At 42.5% G+C, this 21,860-nt stretch overlaps 1 protein-coding gene across 3 annotated transcripts; it reads right to left on the bottom strand.

The window, feature by feature from the left end:
* Positions 1-2,483: 2,483 nt before the first annotated feature.
* On the bottom strand, positions 2,484-21,675 carry abhd18 (abhydrolase domain containing 18). Of its 3 annotated transcripts, XR_015109209.1 has the most exons (15): positions 21,523-21,675; positions 20,259-20,367; positions 19,792-19,876; positions 19,272-19,372; positions 19,091-19,166; positions 18,423-18,507; positions 18,076-18,103; positions 17,518-17,656; positions 17,314-17,403; positions 16,889-16,990; positions 15,726-15,964; positions 12,809-12,945; positions 10,941-11,112; positions 10,356-10,433; positions 8,496-8,632 (listed from the first exon to the last, which is right to left on the bottom strand). XR_015109209.1 is itself a non-coding variant. In XM_086178652.1 (14 exons), the coding sequence occupies exons 2-14, from the start codon at positions 20,348-20,350 to the stop codon at positions 8,338-8,340; spliced, it is 1,395 nt and encodes a 464-aa protein (XP_086034778.1). In that variant the 5' UTR covers positions 20,351-20,367; positions 21,523-21,675; the 3' UTR covers positions 2,484-8,337. The 3 variants fall into 3 exon arrangements, 2 of the variants coding, with proteins under 2 accessions (XP_086034778.1, XP_086034779.1); XM_086178652.1 differs by lacking the exons at positions 10,356-10,433; positions 10,941-11,112 and adding an exon at positions 2,484-8,395 and having other exon boundaries at positions 8,470-8,632; XM_086178653.1 differs by lacking the exons at positions 10,356-10,433; positions 10,941-11,112; positions 12,809-12,945 and adding an exon at positions 2,484-8,395 and having other exon boundaries at positions 8,470-8,632.
* Positions 21,676-21,860: the final 185 nt, after the last annotated feature.

The raw sequence follows: 21,860 nt of genomic DNA, 5'->3' as shown, positions 1-21,860 counted from the left end.
TGCCCCACTGGGGCGCCTTGATACAGCACCCTGGGAACAAACTATTCGATCAGAGATTTCTTTCTGTGTCTTACCCTTTTTCTTGAGGGTGTTAATGATGGCCTTCTGGACAGCAGTCAGGTTGGCAGTCTTACCCATGATTGTGGTGTTGAGTAATGAAGCAGGTTAGGAGTTTTTAAAAGTCTATGGAATCTTTTGCAGGTGTTGATTTTGTTGATACCGTGTTGAATTTGTTGATTCAGATGATTAAGTTAATAGCTCGTTTAGAGGACCTTTTCATGATATGCAAATTTTTTGAGACAGGAATTTTGGGTTTTCATGAGCTGTATGCCAAAATCATCAGTATTAAAACAATAAGACCTGAAATATTTCAGTTGGTGTGCAATGAATCTAAAATATATGAAAGTTTAATTTTTATCATTACATTATGGAAAATAATGAACTTCATCACAATATGCTAAATTTTTGAGAAGGACCTGTATATTATGGTGTTACTGGAGTCACCATCTAATGCAAACATTCCTGACTGGTGTTGAACAGCGCCTTTTCCCATTCTATTCCATAAGAACTTTTGTGTCAGTGAGCTCGTAAAATGATATTCAAATAAAGGGGGGGACATCACAGTGTTGTGAACTTCCAAACATTATTGGTGTTGCTGGTTGCTGCCACGGCGGTTGCGCAGTCTCACAACAACGTTCGGCCTGATGAGACGCCTGCGAGGTCGGCTTCGATAATGCCTGGGAGGCAGTCTGGGGGCGTATTCGTCACCCGCCATGTGAGTTCGTCGACGGTTCCTAAGCCTCCTCAATTGGAAAGTACATCTTTTGTCTCCTGATCCGTCCATTGAGGCAAAAGAAGGTACTTGTTCCTTTTGAAAAGCACCTTCTCAGGAGATTGATCCGTAGATGATTCGGCGTTCTTCAGTGTCATCTTAAAGGTTGCTAATAAGTCACTGGGGGATTGATGTCATATACTATCACAGGCACCATGGTGCCAGGCCTGTGTTGACAGGATGGCTGTGTAGTAATGCAGTAATATATTACTTATAAACGCACAGCTGCAGCGGGTATGACCCAGCTTTTCTGCAGAAAATGCTGTCCTTGTCAAAAACATGAGTCACGCCATGAAACACTCTGGAATATCTTCAGTTCAGACTCTTAGCGTTTAGACTAATTATGGGCCAGAAAATGGGACAATTTAATGGATAATGAGGTTTGATCCTTGGTGGGCATTGCAGGAAAAAGCAAAAGCGGAACAAGTGATGATTAACAAAGGCAGCAAAGGTGCAATTTTAGACCAGCTGTGTTGTTCAATCATGTTGCTCCACAAAATTCAGTGGCCAATAGCAAAATATGACCATTTACTTTCAGCAGAAGTCAATACAATGATTTATGTCAGATAGGTTTTGCTGTTGAGTGAAAAAATAAATGCAAACTCCCAAGTATTAGCTTCAGAAAAAGTAGTATTTGTCGTACTTATATATGGTAGAGTGGGTTATGCGATCCATTGTTCCTGGAAATGTGGTTTTGAAAAGGGCTTTGCAGTAGATCTGAAAATTATTTAGTGTATAACTGTCCAATCTGCTTTGGATGTTTGTCTCGGCAACTTAAAATCCGACACTGAAGTTTCAGTTTCATTTATAATATCTTGAATTTTTTCGTTTCTAACCCCTTCCCTTGGAGAAAAACTGCTGTTTCTCTAAAAAAAATAAAATAAATGAAATGCCTTTTGTGGCACTAATGGAGTCAGGGCCTTTCACTCCTGTTTTGTGACACTATGTGGAATCATCCATATTATTAAGAAACTATTCTTTATTAAATATGGTTCAATCAACATTGACATTGTTGGTGTTATTGCCCCTGTTGGCCACGCGTTGGTTGTGATGCCGGAAGATTGCGTTTAGCCTGCGGAAAAAGTTGACGTTATTGAAAATGGGAAAGCGTCCGTCGCCAGCCATGTGCGTTTGCCGTATGATCCATATTCTTCTCAGACGTACGTCCCGTTTTTTGTCACCTGTCTCGTCCATCCAGATTAAAACAAAACGCTTTACTTATCTCTTTTGAAAACAACAAACGTGATAACACCCTAATATGTCATTGTAGCAATGACGTCATATTCAGTCACAGTTTACATCACCATCTTCACCTGCCGACTGTGATGCACCTGACGCAGGCCAAGGCCCAGTGCCTCATGATGTCTATAATAGTAATATTTATTTAAAGGGACTAACAAGTTGCTATGGATGTGATACCTAAAGGACTTTCTGGCGGAAACAGATGGTGACAGAGACAGAAAATGATGTGGGATGTGAAAACAAACCTCCAACACAAAAAACTTACTTGAGATGCTAACAATGAATTCTGACTGAGATTCCGATTGCAGGTGAAATGTTACAACAGTAACTGAACAGCATGATTGGGAATGACGACCATTCGAAATGAGCATCAGAGCCGGAGACCAACTGAACTGAAAACATGAGAAGATTTGGTGGTTGTTTCTTTTTTTATCCAAACACTCATTTTCACATATCTGTTGTTGATCCTGATTGAATCATCCATCAACACCATGTGTCGATGCACTGTTTCTAGATCACATTTCTCAGCAGAAATGCTTGTTGGCCAAAAGTCCTGGGGAATGGGAGAAGAGAGTGACTTGTTCTACAGAAGTGGTCCTGAAATGTGCCCAACTATTTGAATATTGAAGCTATTATTGTCTTATGTAAGCTTTTAGCATGTAACTGTTAGTGCTGGTGTTATTATTAGTATGAGCCCACTTGTGCCAGCTTCTCCCTCCCTCCCTCTCTCTCTGCCTCTAGCGCAATCTTTCTTCCTATTGTCCTTTTCTCTCGCTCTCTCACTGTACTCTCCTACTGGTTGAGGCAGAAGGCAGCCCACATTGAGATGGGATCTGTCCGAGGTTTCCACACCTTTGCAAGACTATGATATCTTGCCTCTGTCACAAAGTGCTTCCTCGTGGGAGGCCAAAATAAGTACCTGCCCATTCAAACTTTCAATGGACTGCAAAATATTCTTAAAAGTAATACTCAAAAGCATTTCCTTGCTTTACTGCGGCTCACCTGCATCATATTTATCAAAAACACATCATTCTGTGAATTGTAAGATCAGGCATGATGTCATATAAGACACATAGATGACGCTATGGACCAAAGATGATGTCACACATAGAATTACAACTGTTATTGAAAAAGGCCATGTCAATCTAATGTTGTATAAGCGTTTGCGTGCCCTTGCGACAACACTGGAGCACTTCTTTCAGTTGCAATGAATGCATCGGGTGACAATTTCAGTGACTGGCGGCACCTGATTCGAGGCCAGCCCAACCTGGCCGGTGACAGCCCCCATGTCCTCAGCTACTATGTCTACTTCTTTCGCAGCATACACAGAATTGCGCAGCAGAACCGGCACAGTGGCAATCAAGGAAATGCCAATGTCAACAATGGCAACAATGGTTAATGTGATGAAGACAAGGCCCCAATATCCCCACCCCCATCCCTTTCCCGGGGGAGAGGACAGATTCTGACCATTAAATCTACCTTGCTTTACCTCCCAGCCTCTTTGCGTCATGGTTACAACAAAGCTATGCCATTTCCGTTCCCCCCATGAGACATGGGCAATGGCCAATACTGTGAGGGGGAAGCCACCTTTAGCCCTCCACTCCCCACTTCCTGCTTCTCCATTTTCAATCCAGAGATGACATCCTGGCATAGTTAGTATTCCTATGTTGTCAACATAGGTTCTATTCATTTGAATGGGTTTAGTACTGTGTGGATAGAAGACAGCTGAGTCGCTTAGACGACTCGTCCCGAGACACGGGTGCACAAAGACCCGGCGACCCACTAGACGAATCAACCTTCAGTTGGTGTCTGAGGTTAGTATTTAACATTTTCTCGGAAAGAAAGGGGGCCTTTGGTGTCATGCAGACACTGCAATGCTGGACGGTGCTTTAGAATTAGTTTAAGTTACCTTCAGCAGTCTTTCCTTAACCTCCACTTTTGTGAAATGTTTCAGTGCTGGACTCTTATGAGGATTTTCCTGGCTGTGCCTGAGTTGTCGAAGAGGGAGGAGCAGGATACAGAGAACTGGGCATTGAAATACGGACATGGTAAAAATAACCATTTAACAATAGGTTTTTTGTACCTTGGTGATCACTTAATTTTTCTACTGGCTGTCATTGCGATAACGGGGCGTAGGCCATAACACTAGACCAGGACTGCATACACTGAGAATCAGGTTTGTCTACCATCCATCATGGATGACCAACTTGACAAGAAAGTAAGCAGTCCCTTTTGAGTAAATGATGGTCCATCTTGTAACAGGATACAGAAAATGAAAGAAAATTAGTGATAACCCGAAGGTGGGTTACCATGTGCAGAGATTTTCAGCTCAGTGGTAGAGCGCATGCATGAGGTCCTGGGTTCAATCCCTGGCACCTCCACTGTAAGTCCCTTTGGATGAAAGAGTGTGCCAAATGACTGCAAAGCAAATGGAACCTGCCCCCTGATAGGGAACCTACCCCCCTGAATGTAAACAGGAATTACCCCCTCCCTGTATATGAACTTGTCAACAACACCAATACACTTTCACACAATAAATGGCCGAGCAAGGAGGAACTCGGTGGGATTCTCTGGATCTTGCCTCCAAAGAGCGCGCTGAGTCTCCTCTGCAGAGCTCAAAAGAATAGTCTCTTGTCTGTGTTATTGTGATAACCTCTGTCTCCTCTTTACAGACTTCAACTTAGACTAGCCCGAATTAGAATTACTCTCCAACAGCGGCGAGGTAACAACTTGCCTTTTACTGCACAGAAACCTTGGACAGATCCAAGCTCAATGCAGTTAGCCTGCATTGACTGGTTGTGGGAAAACGCAAGCTAGAAAAAAGGACTGAGAAAGTAGGAGTGCGATTGAGATGGGTGGTTGGGAGGGACAGGCACAAATGATCTACAGTTGGGTCCAGAAATATTTGGACAGTTACACAACTTTTGTTATTTTAGCTGTTTATGAAAACATTACAATTATATAATCAATATGAGATATGATCAATATGAGACTCAGCTGAAATTTCAGAGTATTCACGTACAAATTGGAGCAATGGTTCAGGAATTACAGCTCTTTAATACATAGCCGCCTCTTTTTCAAGGGACCAAAAGTAATTCGACAAATGACTCAAACGGCTGTAAAAAAACAAACAAACAAAAAAAAAAAAAAACAAGGCTGCATGGGCTCTTCCCTCAGTAACCTGTCATCAATTAAGCAGTTGAAGGTCTGGAGTTGATTCCAGGTGTGTTTGCATTTGGAAGCTGTTGCTGTGAACACAACATGTGGTCAAAGGAGCTCTCAATGGAGGTGAAACAGACCAGATCCTGAGGCTGAAAAAAGATTAAATCCATCAGAGAGATAGCAGAAATGTTAGGATTGGCCAAATCAATAGTTTGGTACATTCTGAGAAAAAAAAAAGAATGCACTGATGAGTTGGATGTCCACGGAGGACAACAGTGGTGGATGATCTCAGAATCCTTTCGACGGTGAAGAAAAACCCCTTCATCCATTCACGTGAAGAACACTCCAGAAAGTAGGTGAATCAGTATCTAAGTCTACCATAAAGAGAAGACTTCATGAAACTAAACACAAAGGATTCACAAGGTACAAACCATTAATCAGTCTCTAAAATAGAAAGGGCAGAATTGACTTTGCCAAAAAACACCAGCCCAGCTTTGGAACAGCATTCTTTGGACAGATGAGACAAAGATCAACCTGTACCAGAATGGTGGAAAGAAGAAAGTTTGGAGAAGAATTGGAACATCTAATGATCCAAAGCATGCCACATCTTCTGTAAAGCATGGTGGAGACAATGTGTGATGGCATGGGCATGTATGGCTTCCAGTGGTCACTTGTGTTTACTGATGATGTGACAAAAGACAGAGCAGCCGGATCAATTCTAATGTGTGTAGGGAAATACTTTCTGCTCAGATTAAGCCAAATGCAGCAAAGTTGATTGGACAGTGCTTCGCAGTACAGATGGAGAATGATCCAAAACAGACTGCAAAAGTAATCCAGGAGTTTTCTTAAAGCAAAGAAGTGGAATATTCTCCAATGGCCTAGTCAGTCACAAGATATCAACCCAGTTGAATGTAGCTCAGTGGTAGAGCCCGCGCTTCGCATGTATGAGGTCCTGGATGCAATCCCCGGCATCTCCACATTGAAAGGCGATGTCATTCATTTTTCCATGTGTCCAAAGTATCTAATAACTTTACGTTACGAGCAAATTTTATTAATATTTAAGGTCTACTGGCGACGGAACAGGGTCGGAGATTGAGTGACGTGTAGGGAAGTCGAGTTTAATAAAAATATGTTACAAATTCTTTCAAGAGCAGGTAGGATGAACCAGATGATATGATTATTTGTAAAATTCCCTCAGTATGATAAAATAAAAAAATTGCTTTACATGCATGTTATTTATATGGCCAATGGAGGTTCAGTGAGCCAATCGCCTGCAGAATGATTGGACGGTCTGCTTCAGCATCTGACTGATGCTGAAAGCATGCAGTGCATGACAATCTCAGTTGGTGTGCGAAACTAAAATCTATAAACATAGGATTTATTGAAGAGCAGATATTTGTGTTTATATAAAAAGAATACTAAACAAATTGAAAATTAATAATGTCAAAATTTCCAAAAGGAGCAAGCCTACTTCAAATAATAGCTTTGTTTTCAAACGTAAAGCATCATCCTTCAGTTAATAGTCGAACCCTCTCAGCTTGGTCTTCTTTGCAATCCAGTGAAAGGAAATGACAAGATAAGTTTCAGAAAATTTTGCTGATCAAATTTCTCTTTTTTTTCTTTTAAGTAGCCAAACTTGTGCACCAGCTCACTTATACAACTAATAAACACACAGCGTTTGTTAGCAGGACACATCCACCTGTCTGAACATGGGATTAGTTGACATTTAAAAAAAAAAACAAGAATCATCAAGTGCCGAGGCGGAAGAGTGGGAACTTATGATGTGTTCTTGTGAAACTGCATCCGTTTGTGCATGACACAAAACCGCCACATGATCGAGTGTCACTGAGCAGCTTTTCAGAAATTGTCAAAAGGCCCCCACAACACGTCCTCTCCTCTCATGTTATCATCTTTTCCCATAATTGCACAAATAAATGTTTTCAACATCAAGATTCTTTCTGTCCATAAAAGATAAATTCAATTCTTGTCTACCTTCAACTCTTCTGGCCTTTTTATTTAATCGATCAAGCTCTCTTCAGACTGATTTTGAGTTATCAGTTTTTCCCTGTTGACATTGAGTATGACCCTCTATGTTTTCCACGAGACACAAATGTCAGATGAATCAGTCAGCAAAAGCCACTCTCAGTTGAAGGGATGTCGCATATAAGGGTCACAACCGGGAAGCATCGCTCAATTTAATTATCTTAACCTACTTGAATGTTAGCATGTCTGCCATTAAAGAGACCCTGGGTCTGCTGAGGGCAGCTAATGGAAACGACATGGCACAGTACATGAGGCGTGAAAGAGGACTTAAAAACACACACACACACACACACACACACACACACACACACACACACACACACACACACACACACACACACACACACACACACACACACACACACACACACACACACACACACACACACACACACACACACACACACACACACACACACACACACACACACACACACAGTACTTCAATAAAACTGACGGCCAAAATACTCATGTATACTGCAAAATGTACTGTCCATCCATCTTTGCTCCAACTGCAGGTAAAAACTGATTGTAAAAACTGTATTTACAAATTGTTTTTCATACGACGTGGCGCATTTAGAAGATTTTAGGTCTCAGGAGGAAAATTAGCCTGGATTTTAAATGTTTGCAACCCGTTAGCTGTGTCTTCTTACATTTGATTTGTTTTGCTGTGGCACGTTCGGCACTGATGGAGGACTCGTGGACATCTTGCTTAACTTGTTGGTTAAGTAAACACCTCTCCTACACTGTCAAATTTAAGGCAGCTTTTTGTTTGTTTTTTCAAATTGAGAATTTGAAATACTTTAACCCTTTCCAACAAGCCATTGGGTATTTTGATGAGTCCAGGATTCCAATCCGATTACAAATACGCTTTGTTCAAAGCTGGCAATGCACAGAATTTGCTGAAAGGTGGGCGAAAAAGGTATAACTTAGACAAGACCGGTCTTCAGGAAGGCTGTAGCCTTGGGCAATTTCCAGCTTTGTCCAAGCCCACCTACACAGGGGTACCGCGGAAACGTTTGTCCGTCCTGGTTGCAGGAAAAGGGAGGCTGCAGCTGCTAGTGGAGCTGGGGGTACTTCTGGCAAAATCGATTGAATGCGTCGTATATGGCCTGTCTGGAAAGCAAACGGGAGACATGGTCAATCACAGGGTGCGCTAGATGCACAGCATAACTGCCTCTGGGTCCTACCTGAAGACATTCTGTTTGAACAGATAAGCGCTAATGTGTCCTCCGTTCAGGTACCGGACCTCGCAGCCGGGCCAGATTTCCTGCAGACTCAGGACACCCGTGCGAGGGATGTAGGCGTCTTCTTTTGCCTGGACCACGATGATGAGGTTGGTGTCCACAGGAACTAAGACAAGGTATAATACAGTGGGGAGAAGTATTTGATACAAAGCTTTTCCCACTTACAAAGCATGTAGAGGTCTGTAATTTTTATCATAGGTGCTCTCAAACTGTGAAACGCAGCCTCAGGGTGGCACTGGCCTGTGTCTCCCCAAGCCTGCCTTGGGGGGGCACAGAGCAGTCTCCCTGAGCCGATCGCAAGCCGGGATAAATGCACAGGGTTGCGACAGGAGGGGCATCCGGCGTAAAACTTTTGCCAAAACCAAAAATGCGGTTCAACCATAACCGTATAATACCGGATCGGTCGACCGGGTTAATAACGACCGCCATTGGTACTGGGTAGCAGTGGAAATTGGGCTACTGTGGGTCGAAGAACAAGAAGAAGAGGAGGGGGGGGTTCGGAAGCAGAAAGAGAGGAGGAAAGGAGAGAGCCTGGGACTGAGAGTAGGGACTTTTAATATCTGGACTATGACAGGAAAAGGTAGAGAGTTGGTCAACATGATGCAGAGAAAGAAGGTGGATATACTGTGTGTCCAGGGGACCAGGTAGAAAGGGAGTAAGGCTAGAAGCTTAGGAGCAGGCTTTAAGTTGTACTATTATGGTACTGACAAGAAGAGAAATGGAGTAGGAGTTATCTTGAAGGAGGAGTTTGTTTGGAACATTCTGGAGGTGAAAAGATTGTCAGACAGACTTATGAGTCTGAAACTGGAAAATGAAGGTGTGTTGCTCAGTGTTATTAGTGGCTATGCCCCGCAGGTGGGATGTGAATTTTAAGAGAAGTTCTGGAATGAGTTGAAGAATGAAGAGGAATGAGAATGAGATGAAGTGATGCAGAATATTCCCAGAAATGAGAGCATGGCAATTGGTGCAAACTGCAATGGACATGTTGGTGAAGGCAATAGAGGTTATGAAGAAGTGATGGGCAGATTTGGTATACAGGATAGGAATGCAGAGGGACAGATGGTGGTAGATTTTGCAAAAAGGATGGAAATGGTTGTAGTGAACACCTGTTTCTTGAAAAAACAGTAACATAGGGTGAGTTATAAGAGCGGAGGTAGGAGCACGCAGGTAGACTACAAGTTGAAGGTGTTGTAGGTGAGCATAGGATGGTGGTTTGTAGGCTGACTGGTGACAAGGAAGATCAAGAGGACAAAGTCAGAGCAGAGGACAAAGTGGTGGAAGCTGAAAAAGGAGGAGTGTTGTATGGTTTTCGGGGGGGATGTCATCTGGAAGGAAAGCAGATAAGGAGACTTGGTGGTGGAATAAGGAAGTGCAGGAATATATACAGAGAAAGAGGTTAGCAAAGAAGAACTGGGACTGAGAGGACTGAAGAGAACAGACAGGAGTACAGGGTGAAACAACAGAAGGAAAAGGTAGAGGTAGCAAAGGCAAAACAAACGGCGTACGATAACTTGTATGCCCGGTTGGATAGTAAGGAGGGGTGAGAATGATCCATACAGGTTGGCAAAACAGAGAGATAATGATGGGAAGGATGTTCAACAGGTCTGTGTGAATAAGGATAGAGAGGGAAATGTATTGACAGATGCTAGAAGAGTTGGAAAGATGGACAGAGTACTTTGAAGAGCTGATGAATGTGGAAAATGAAAGAGAGGCAAGGGTAGAAGAGGGGACTATTGTAGACCACAAAGTAGCACAAATTAGTAAAAGTGAAGTGAGGAAGGCATTGAGGAGGATGAAGAGTATAAAAGCAGTTGGTCCTGATGATATACCTGTGGAGGTGTGGAAGTGTCTAGGACAGGGGTCGGCAACCCGCAGCTCTTTCATCTTCACACTGCGGCTCCGAGTGGCTTGGGAAAATAAATTATAAATATTTAATTGAAGTGTATTTCATTTGTGTTAATTCCTTTTTTTGACTTTTATTTCTAAGTTGGAAGATTATTGTGATCTTGAAATATTAAATAAAATTATATTTATTATTTTTCGCCGCTCAAAATAACATCATACTCGCGGAAGCCGGTATACCCGCCAGCCGGTAATGTCCCGATTTGCAGATGCTGTGCACAGAAGTTCAGGAGCAGAAGTCCCATAAACTAGGTAAAATAAATATTTATGAAGATATTTTGCAAATATTTATTTTCTATTGTTTACTGACACTGTGATTTTTTTCCCGATTTATTTTTGAAATCAGGTCAAGGCTCCACTGCACGCTCTGAAAGCCCAAAGCTCAAAATGAGTTCATTACATAAATAAAACTTACTTTTTTTCCGTAATACTTTGTGAATTTCAGAAGCAACACATTCACACTTGTTTATACAAAGTGTAAAGGTAATGAAAAGCAATATATACAGGGGTACCTTTATTTTAGATGTCAAAAAGTAATTGCGGCTCCCAGTGTTTTCTTTTCCGAGGAAACCGGGTCCAAATGGCTCTTTGGGTGTTAAGGGTTGCCGACCCCTGATCTAGGAGAGGCAGCGGCAGATTTTCTGACTCAATTATTCAACCGGATCTTCGAGAGTAAGACGATGCCTGAAGAATGGAGACAAAGTGTGATGGTGCCTATTTTCAAGAATAAAGGGGATGTGCAGAATTGTTGCAACTATAGACGGAAAAAGTTGATGAGCTATACAATGATGTTATGGGAAAGCGTTGTGGAAACTAGACTGAGAGCAGAAGTCAGCATTTTTAAACAGCAGTATGGCTTCATGCCTAGAAAGAGTAGTACAGATGCAGTATTTGCATTGAGAATGCCAATAGAGAAGTACAGAGAAGGCCAAAGGGAGCTGGTTTGTGTTTTTGTAGACCTAGAAAAAGCATATGACAGGGTGCCAAGAGAGGAGCTCTGGTATTGTATGAGGAAGTCTGGAGTGGCAGAGAAGTATGTTAAACTGGTCCAGTACATGTATGCTAGCTGTGAGACAGTGGTACAGTGTGCTGTAGGGGTAACAGATGTTGAAGATTGAGGTGGGACTCCATCAGGGATCAGCTCTGAGCCCCCTCTTGTTCACAGTGGTGATGGACAGGCTGACAGATGAGGTTAGACTGGAATCTCCATGGAACATGATGTTTGTAGATGACATAGTGATCTGTAGTGAGAGCAGGGAACAGGTAGAGGAAAATCTAGAGAGGTGGAGGTATGCTCTGGAAAGGAGAGGAATGAAAGTTAGTCGCAGCAAGACAGAATATATGTGTGTGAATGAGAGGAACTCGGGGGGAACGGCGAGGCTACAGGGAGTGGAGATCAAGAAGCTGGAGGATTTCAGGTACTTGGGGTCAATAGTCCAGAGCAACAGAGTGTGGAAAAGAGGTGAAGAGATGGGTCCAAGCAGGTTAGAATGGGTGAAGAAAAGTGTCAGGGGTACTATGTGACAGAAGACTATCAGCCAGAATGAAAGGCAAGGTGTACAAGACAGAGGTGAGACCAGCGATGCTGTATGGCCTAGAAACTGTTACAATGACCAAAAGACAGCAGGCAGAGCTAGAGGTCGCAGAGATGAAGATGTTGAGGTTCTCTTTGGGAGTGATCAGGATGAATAGGATCAGGGATTATTCTATCAGAGGAACAGCACATGTTAGATGTTTTGGAGAGAAGGTCAGAGAAGCCAGACTGAGATGGTTCGGTCATGTACAAAAAAAGGGATAGAGAATATATTGGTAGATGGATGCTGGAATTAGAACTGCCAGGCAAGAGGTCTCGAGGAAGACCAAAGAGAAGATTTATGGACGTAGTGAGAGAGGATATGAAGGTAGTTGGTGTGAGAGCGGAGGATACAGAGAATAGGGGTAAGATGGAGAAAGTTGATTCGCTGTGGCGACCCCTGAAGGGAAAAGCCAAAAAAAGAAGACTCCTCAACTGTGAGTGATGGAATCTTAAACAAAAATCCAGAAAATCACATTCCATGATCTTTAAGTTAACAGTTTACATCTTATAGCATGACATAAGTATTTGATACATCAGAAAAACACAACTTAATATTATACACATTGTAATCGTTTGTTGGCAAATCTAGAGATCAGACGTTTCCTGTAATTCTTGACCAGGTTTGCGCACACTGCAGCAGGGATTTTGGCCCACTTCTCCAAAGAGATCTCCAGGTTTCAGGGCAATATGGACTTTCAGCTCCCTCTGGTGATCAATAACAGCCTTTGGACTGGCGGATGCGTTACGTCTGTCAAATTTGTGTGTGCTCTGTAATAGCCACAGAAACGCAGCCCTGAGACTCACTGGAGAAGTTGGCCATGTGCGTACACTCATCCATCACACCCTTCATGAAGCTTATGGACTCCCAGTGCAATGAAGGACGGTGGAATTTTTCCAAATCGGTTGCCTTTCCAAGCATGGACTTGCTCGCTTGGGGGTTTCTGTAGAGAAGTAAAAACAAACAAAATAAATATATATATTTGGAGTTCTCATCTTGACCAGATGCCCAAGTCTCCTCATCTGGCTCCTCTCAAAGAGGAAGAGCAGCGTGTCTACTCTGAACATCCTCACGCTATCCTTAAGGGAGCGAGCCCAGAGGTCCTGCGGAGGAAACTCATTATGGCCGCTTGTATCTGTGATCTGGTTCTTTCATTATTGGCCCACAGCACAAGACCCTGAGATATTGAGCTCCTCCACTTGGGGTAGGATCTCATCCCTTTTTAACAGGCACAGGACACCTTGGGTTCAGAGACACTGATTTTCATCCCTTTGGAAGTGAAGATTGCGATCTGATGAGGCCTCGATAGGACCGCATCATCTGCAGAAATGCATTGAGGGCATGAAATGCTCCAACAGCCCCCTACTGCGCCTAGAAATTCTGTCTTTAAAAAAGTTTCCAGCACAACTGGTGGCAAAGTATGGTATCAATCAAACTTACAGCGGGCAATGCAGCCCTGCCATTGACAAAACCTAAAAATTCATGAGAAAACCAACAATCAGCGGAAAAATAAAAAATAAAATAATTTCAATAAAGAAAGCTGAAAAAAAATCTGATCTGAGTGTGTATGTGTAAAAAATGAGGGGTTGGGGCTTTGCGACAAGTAAGAGTCATGACATCACACAGAGGGCAAACACTGATTATGAATATGCTGTGGTTGAGAACAACATAAACAAACATAATTGCAAATCATGGTATTAAAATCAATGGGAAACAAACATCACTAATGGACCCATTGCGTGGGGTTGTGTTCACATTGCTCGCATTGTATCTGCTACAAAGATGTGGAGGGAGAATCTCAAAAAGAAAACCAGAAACATCACGGTCCATGCAGGACACAAGCTTCAGGTGTTGAAGCCTGTGATGTCGTGTGATTTTGTTACTCCAAAGACATATTAGGGGGCAGAGTGCCATTGGCGCATTTAGACAACAGGTCGTTGACTGTAAAATCAGTTTTTCATGAGCTGGGACTTTCCGAAGCAACACGTCACGTTTATCTAAGTCAACATGGACGAGACGGGCGACAAACGATGGGGATTCCCTTTCAGAACGCCTTGGATTAGGCGACAAACCCACATGGCGGGCGACAGTCGGTTCTCCAGGCTGCTCCCCCGGCACTTCCGCAGGCGCGTGCGCAGGCTGAATGCGCTGTTTCTGCAGCAGAATCAGCACGGCGGCAATCCAGACAACAACATCAACAATGTCAATGTTGATTAAAAAAAACCTTGCACACTGGAGGTTTCAGCGGTTTGGTTCAGTTCAACCCGAAGCTTGTTTTTTTTCGTCCTCCTGAGACCAGGAAAGAAGACGCTGTGATCTCATACGGGGAAGCACGCTGTTTGTAGCCAACCGCAACACGCGAATACAACGTGCAACGGTCATCAATGAACGAGAAAGACAAAGAATTCCACTTACAGATGAAAATAGGAGATTGTGCTGCATGACAAAAAAGCACATTCCCCCCCCCCCCACAATGTCGGGATAAGGGAAGCACAGAATTCTCGGTGACCCTAACCCTAATACGAATTGCAACCCCGCAGATGCAGCATACACAGCTGCTTTGCAATGTGAACCCCGTGGCCAAAGAAGGGATGAAAGGAGAATAATGCTAATGGATGACGGATAGAAGACCTAAGGGACAGTGAAAAATTTTAAATGGAAAAAGCAGAAACAGCTGTTAGAACATCCAGAGACCCCTCTGCTGTGTGCTGCGCACCAGTCAATGATTCCATAGTGCATGAACATCACCACCAAGAAATGTGAGCATGTGTGGGACATAGAAATAGGATATCAATGTGTAGTATTCAAGAACAACTGGACTTGAAAGGCATCTTTCATTAGAAGGTGAAGGTGAGGAATGAATTGGAGGCCACAGAAAACACATGACCAGCAAAAAAATATTACTCAAAGTGCGTGGAAAAAGTTTAAGACTACTTGAGCCTGCACATCTGGAAATAAATTACATTTTTCATGGGATCAGATTTTCTGAATACGTCCACCTCTAAATGGGTATTGAGCTGTAACACAATCTGTTACAAGTTGTGAGTGGGGGTCACCGACTGGCGGACTTCAAGAGTCTTATCCACCTGACATTTTTTTGGTGTACAAATATTAAAATTAGTTTCACTTTGGGATGACTTTTCAGCTGGCACATCTTGGACAGCTCCCTTTTGTCTGCCCAGGGCCTCCTTGCTCAATCATGTTACACCTACAGCTTGATGCCCTGACAGGCCTCTGAGAAGCACAGACAGGAGATAGCACTGCCATCACAGCTACAACACTAAACGGCTTGTTCGAAGACAAGAAAAGTGGGACTTTGAAAAGAAACATGACTATTCCTTCAGCAAATACCATAAGACCCATCTGTCTGGAAGTGGCCAGCCATTGTAAAAAGTGGCAAAGTTAAACGTTTAATTAGTTGAACGCTTAAACGCTTAAGAGTTAAGTGTGTAATACAGAGGAAACCTATAACCACAAGTTTTTGAGGTAAGGACCACAAAAATAAACTACGGACCCAGGATGATTGCAGTCCGTCAGTGCACAGCAATGTGAACAGTGGTGTTCACTGAGAAAAAAAAATTTCAAGTTCCAGTTTGAAATTAACTTGTAACTTAGAAAAGCATAAAATTTTGCCATTACATTGTTTTCCCTTGAATCCCTGTGAAGTGTAATATCTTGTGGTCACTGACCCTGCTGAGGGTGAGTTGAGTAGAAACTGCTTACCTTGGTAAAGAGCCCACGCTCACCCCGGTGGTATTCAGCGACGACAACAGTTGGTCTTTGTCTCTGGATGTGCCCCCTCTGGGACCCCCACCAATCCACAGGGTCGGTGTCGCCTCGTCGCTGCCTCGGCCATTGGACCTTGGGTCCTCTCCGGACAGACGCAGCAGGTGCTCCAGGGAATCAATGTAACCTCCTGGCGAGTTCCAGGCAAATTCTTTGGCCATTTTAAAGGAATCCACCTGGGAGAAGACAGATCCGGATGCACAGGGTCTTAGAACTACTCTGACACTTTGCCTTCATGCTGGCAGTGTCTCCACTTAAGTTTGTTAAAAGTAGAAAAGCTTTAATCCAGCCTCATCATTACTAGTATGATGTGACACCACTTGTTGATCCTCAATTCTTATTCATTTGTTGCCAATATTAATTTTTGAAGACACATAATTCTGATAGCCACAGTTAAACCTTCTTAAAACTTGAAATTTTTACATTTGTGTAAATATGATTGTCTGGCTCGTGGACAATATTTCCGATATATTCATACATGAGTCAAAAAAATTGGCTACCAAATTGCACATTATCAGCTGCTAGATGAAAGGGAGATAATAAATGTTTCAAGTCCATGACAAAATGGAAAAGTGGAAAAAAAAAGAAGAAAAAAAATCAAACTACTGTGATGCAAGATGATGCTGACAGAAGCATTTCTGGAAACCTAACAACATGTAAACAGCTTTGACTTGCGACAGATGTTCTCATGACAATGTAAGGGGGGGCGTTGTGGCGCAGGAGGTAGAGCAATCGTCCTTGGAACTGAACATTCCTGGTTTGAGTCCTGGCTCCTACTGAAGTGTTGCTGAGCAAGACACTGAACCCCAAACTGCTCCCCTGGCCCTGATGGATGGCAGCCAACTGCTCATGGTCAATCATGATGGATTCAATGTAATGCCGAAAAGGAATTTCCCCACGAGGGATTAATAAAAGTATAAATGATTACAAGCAAGACTAAAAGTTGTGGTTGGAAATAGACCAAGACTCAGAATGGTTTTCTAGGCAGTGGTTTTACCAAGTATATAAACAAAGGCCTCTAAAATGTTCCGGTGTCATGAGTCTAGTGTTAACTTCCTGCTCTGATAAGAGCTCTCCGTTTAATAGTCAAGAGAACATACCCCGCAGTACTCCAGCAGTTTAATGATCTCCTCTTCATATACTGAATTAATGGCGTACTGCTTCTCCAGCTCTGACCAGTTCACTGCTTTACTCAGTACACCCTAAGCAAAACACACACATGCATGCATACGAAAAGATCACATGTAAGACTTATGAAATAGAGGCACTATTTTACTCATATCTCATGCATGGATCCACCACATATCTGAATGCTAACCTGTGTGAAATAAACTGTATGTCAAGAAACTGAAATAAGCCTCAGTTATTTGCTTTATTTTTCTCATGATTAAATAGAAATTATAAAATCCAAAATTCCAAACAATAGGTTAACAAAAAAAAAAATTGGACAAATGTTTCCACCCCCGTTATTGGGGGCTGACAATATCAAGAATAATAATGCAGAGGGCAATGAGAAGTGTGTTACCGTGGTAAAAACACTTGAAGCAGTTGACCAGGACAGACAGGGAATTAGAGGGATGGGCTTCGGCCAGTTTGTCACCGCCAGGGAGGCCATCTTTATCACAAGATATTTGGTAAATGTAGGCATCATGCTGCACCACTTGTGTTCAAGTAGAAGAAGGATGATTGGAGCAATAGAGGAAAAACAAGTGGCCCCTGCGTGACTCACGTATCCTCCCATTGAGATGCCAGTCATCCCCAGGGGCCAGTATCCCTCCCGCTCCAGCCACCGCAGAAGCACGGTGGACTCCAGGATTAAAGCCCCACCCATCACGAACAGGTCAGACACATTCTTCAGACTGGAGCGCCTGAAACACTCACAGCGCGTTGCTGTTAACGCTATAGCAAATTAATCACAGCTTTCACTGGAATTTCAATACAGCACAGCAATAACAAAACTTCTGAGATTTTTTTCCCCCCAGCTTGGGATCACAGTTGCATTAAAAATTCACACTTGGAAATGTTAAAAAATATTAACCTGTTCCTTGACATAAGAAATTTAAAGGAAAATATCTAAATAATAAAAACTGAGAAAATACTTATAGCCAATAATAATCAAACTGCTGAATGATCACACTATGTTTTTTGATGTTGTCATTTTCTCTCGTATATCATTATTTTTTTCTGAAATTTAAGAAGCAGCTGCTGAGCTTTGTGTAAAAGGGGTGTGTGTGTGTGTGTGTGTGTGTGTGTGTGTGTGTGTGTGTGTGTGTGTGTGATAACTTACAGCTGGTCTTTGGGTTTACGATAACCATGTAGGAGGTGAGTAAAGGAATAAAAGCTGCAGGGGTAATTCCATGACATAAGATTAAGATAGCGAGAAAATTCAGAAGGTGACACTGATTAATCATTAGTATGTTTCGGGGAAGTAAAACCATTGTCCAATATCAAGAGTAAGTGTGTCTTTTGATATATGTGCACACCTAATCACAGAGGTATTGGGTTATTAGGTTAACTGAGAATTAGTAAGGACACAAGCTGTCCTATTTAAAATTTTTGGAAGATCAATCTTTTGTGGTTATTCTACTTTAAGCAAGCGGCGGCATAAACATTTTCAAAGTGCTAGAATGATATAATAAGGGTTCTCCAGAAGCAGCGAAGCCATTCCCGCCTCTTTGATCATGGGTCGGGCCATCAGGGTCCTCCGGCGCCAGAAAAACTGAAAATACGGTGATCTCACATGTGACACACAGAACATTGATCGCCAACAGTTGTGTCAGACAATAGCAAAATCCATCTTGATAGTCTGGATGTGCATAGCTTAAAATTTCAACATTCTGCTACATCGAGTCAAATATATTAAGTTGTAGATGGCTAACATCACTGACTAAGAACCAGGAAATAAACTGGTATTAAGATACATACAGTTTTTGCATGCTTTTTTCCCAGAACAATCATAATCTTCAGACTTATTTTTGCACAAATCCTTCTTTTTCTTTTCTCTGCGTCAGTAATTGCAAGTCACTGTAAAAGGTTGCTAGTGAGAGTGGTTCGCTGCAGGAATGTGGTTATGAGTGATGTGGTTATCCAAGAGTCACATGTAAGTGAAAAAGCATAAAATAAAAAGATGGATGGTTTAGCCACTAAACCCGAGAAACTGGTTAAAAGGGGTTAAAAGTTGAAACGATGGATGAATTTCATACAAAGTTTGTTGCAATTAAAGCCCTAGCAAACTGAAATGCAAGACCCCTACATAATAGCTAATATGAAAATGAAACTTGACACCTTGGCAGTGAACTCACATGATCGCCAGTCCCCGCCAGGTGGATACATACTGGTCTATTCTTCTCCCACCTCTTGGGAACAATGAACTGGAATCTTAAACACACAGATACACACATGCTTAAAATGTGTGTGTGTGTGTGTGTGTGTGTGTATGTGTATGTGTGTGTGTGTTCACAGCATTGATTACAAGCGAACTACCTGGCCATCACAGCTTCAAGAGGCAGGATTCCAGGAACCAAGTGCTCCAGGGGGGAGATGAAGAATCCAGCGTGAATCCGACAGTCGCTGTGTTCCTCTGTCTGCAAACACATGTAACATGTCATGCTTCGAAAATTAGGCGATGAAGCCAATCCTCTGGGCAACGTCAGGGTTTTGATGGAAAAAACAGAAGTGGCGCCAAAAGCTATCCAGTTTTGTTTTGAACATCATCCTCAATTAAGGTAACAATTGAAAGTATCCACTCTATTTACAAAGTAAAGGCTTAACTCTTAAGCAAACTGGAGGTAAATTAGGTAACTCAACAACTGCAGTGGCTGGGACAGAAAGTAGCCACAAGTATTCACATAATGTTTTCAACTGAGTGCATGTCTCATGTGATGTAAAGCTTTGAGGATGAGATGCAATGGCATGCACGGAGAATAACAGAACCACGAAGCCTGCAAAGAGCAATGTATCAACGAATGTGTGTGTGTGTGTGTGTTAAGACAAGAGAATGTACCTTGTCAATACAAACTGGATAGTCATCAGGCACCAGGGAATGACACCTCTCTCTGTCTCCAATGAGTTTACGGAACTCAAATATCCTGCAGAAAATGCACCCACCAATCAAGTAGGTAAGGGGGGGGGGGGGAGGGGGGGGGAGATTCTATTCAGCATAATGCCTTGATTAGTCAGTGTATTGTTCCGATGGTGTATCTATACATGGACCCCAACGACTTGTCCCTTGGTTATTACTATCATTCTATATGCTTTATGAATGCCAGATTGACTCATTGCTTGGGCAGCAATAAATCACTGAGTCATACGGAGTCATACATAACAACTAACAAAACCATAATGAAACAACCTTCTGAGCCTTCCTATGTTGAGGATAGTTCTGTGCCGTGATCTTCGACATCTCACATTCAGATGACAGATCACCAAAAACTCTTCCTGTTTACAAATCAATTTTCAGCAGCCCACTACCTCTTCAAGTCTTCAGGCTTCCCCCATCCCCCGATGAAGAGCTTGGTGAGGAGCAGCCTTCTGTAGAAAACATCGAGTCGGCTAACACCCATGGACCAGCATCTGGCATCTACAGTGAAACAAGCTTTATCAAAACATGGGATCACAAATGTCTTAATTGTAGTGAGTCCAGTATTTTTTTTTACTTGTTGTCCTCTTTGAAACAGTAAAATCAAATTGCTTTTCAGCGTATTGTGAGTGGAAACATTACAATTCTACATCAGCAACAAAGCAATAGAGGTGCCCAAAGACTAACAAAATCAACAACCCCTTCATTGTTGGCAATTGTAGTAATTGCCTTAAATAACCAAAATTTAAGTGGTTCCTAGTCTTGACTAACTCTCCTGCTGCAGCAGTGTTACTATGAAAACAATCTTATTGTTTTGGTCACACTCAAAGAGAAACATTGGACTTTGACTCGCCTCAGTGTCTGGGTTCACTGCAGGTTAGGGAGCCATGACAACAACGGTGAGATTAAAAAAAAACAGAAGCCAGAAATAGAAGATGATCCACAAGATCCTGACATGAGCTGTGGAATGTCAGCTCCAGTTGATTTCCAGGTCACACTGCAAGACTGCACTTAGACAATTATATAGTACAGTGCACTTTGTCGTCTATTTGTGGACAATCGAAGAAGAAACTCCGCTCAAATTCCTGCCAGGCATTTTAAAACACTGCACCATAACGTAATGGCATTTATTTTCCACGTTAAACCCTCCATCATGTCTGAGGCAGTGAGTGAAGGAAGCACCTTGCGGTCCATGTACGATGAATTACTTGGCCAGCTTCAAAGCCGCACGTAGTTACCGTACTTGTACCGGCAGAGGGGCATAACAAATGTCGGCATTGAAGGGTGGAACTGGAGGAAACGGGTTAAGTAAAACACTACAAAACAGCTCAGCTATAGGGACAGGGGTCACTGGCTGGTGAAGCGATAAGTGATGCTATCACATGTGCGCGTAGCTATGTCCGTCAAGTTATTGCAATCGATTTTGGGTGGCATTTTAAACATGATTCGACTACATTTTAAATGCATTTATGAAACTGAGTCTAACAGTGAAGTCTACCGTCTGTGCAAAGTTCAACTTATAAGCTAGCCTAGGCTAGCTAACCCAGTCATGTTAATTAATTTCGGTTGGTTTCAAACGCAGCACAGACGGTCAGATGATCAGTGGGGCAGAGAGACATATATGTCGTTATCATATAAAGATAACGTTAAAATTACCTCACACCGTGCACGAGGGTACTTCTCCTGTCGTCTCCTTTGACCGGGGGTGGTGAACAGCAAACTTCACCACAAGGCGGATGTCATTCCAGGACGCTACCAGTGGTCAAGCTAATGGTAATGGCGGTATCCAGTCATCTCAATAAGAATTATTCATGTGACTACAAAAACTCTTTCCGGTCATGTTTTTCAAAATTAAAGAACCACTCGCACCTGCAAACTTGAGAAGGCACGTCTAAACAATACGAAAAAACACAAGTTGTCAATTTTTTTTTAAATAACTTTCTTAAACCTTTTAAATTCAAACTTTGTTTGAATAGACCGATAAATTCCGTAAA

This window comes from Fistularia commersonii, chromosome 31 (assembly GCF_037954325.1).
Source record: "Fistularia commersonii isolate RoL2024-O1a breed Wild chromosome 31, RoL_Fcom_v1.0, whole genome shotgun sequence".
NCBI lineage: Eukaryota > Metazoa > Chordata > Actinopteri > Syngnathiformes > Fistulariidae > Fistularia > Fistularia commersonii.
The sequence above is the reverse complement of the archived record's forward strand: the minus strand, read 5'-3'. Positions and strand labels throughout refer to the sequence as shown.

Coding starts and splice junctions, on each gene's coding strand:
- abhd18 (XM_086178652.1), bottom strand. CDS start 20,350: ATGGGTGTTAGCCGACTCGATGTTTTCTACAGAAGGCTGCTCCTCACC. Junction 17,657..18,075: donor CGTAAACCCAAAGACCAGCT/GTAAGTTATCAC, acceptor TGAGTGTTTCAG/GCGCTCCAGTCTGAAGAATG. Junction 12,946..15,725: donor AGCGTGGGCTCTTTACCAAG/GTAAGCAGTTTC, acceptor ACTTCTCTACAG/AAACCCCCAAGCGAGCAAGT.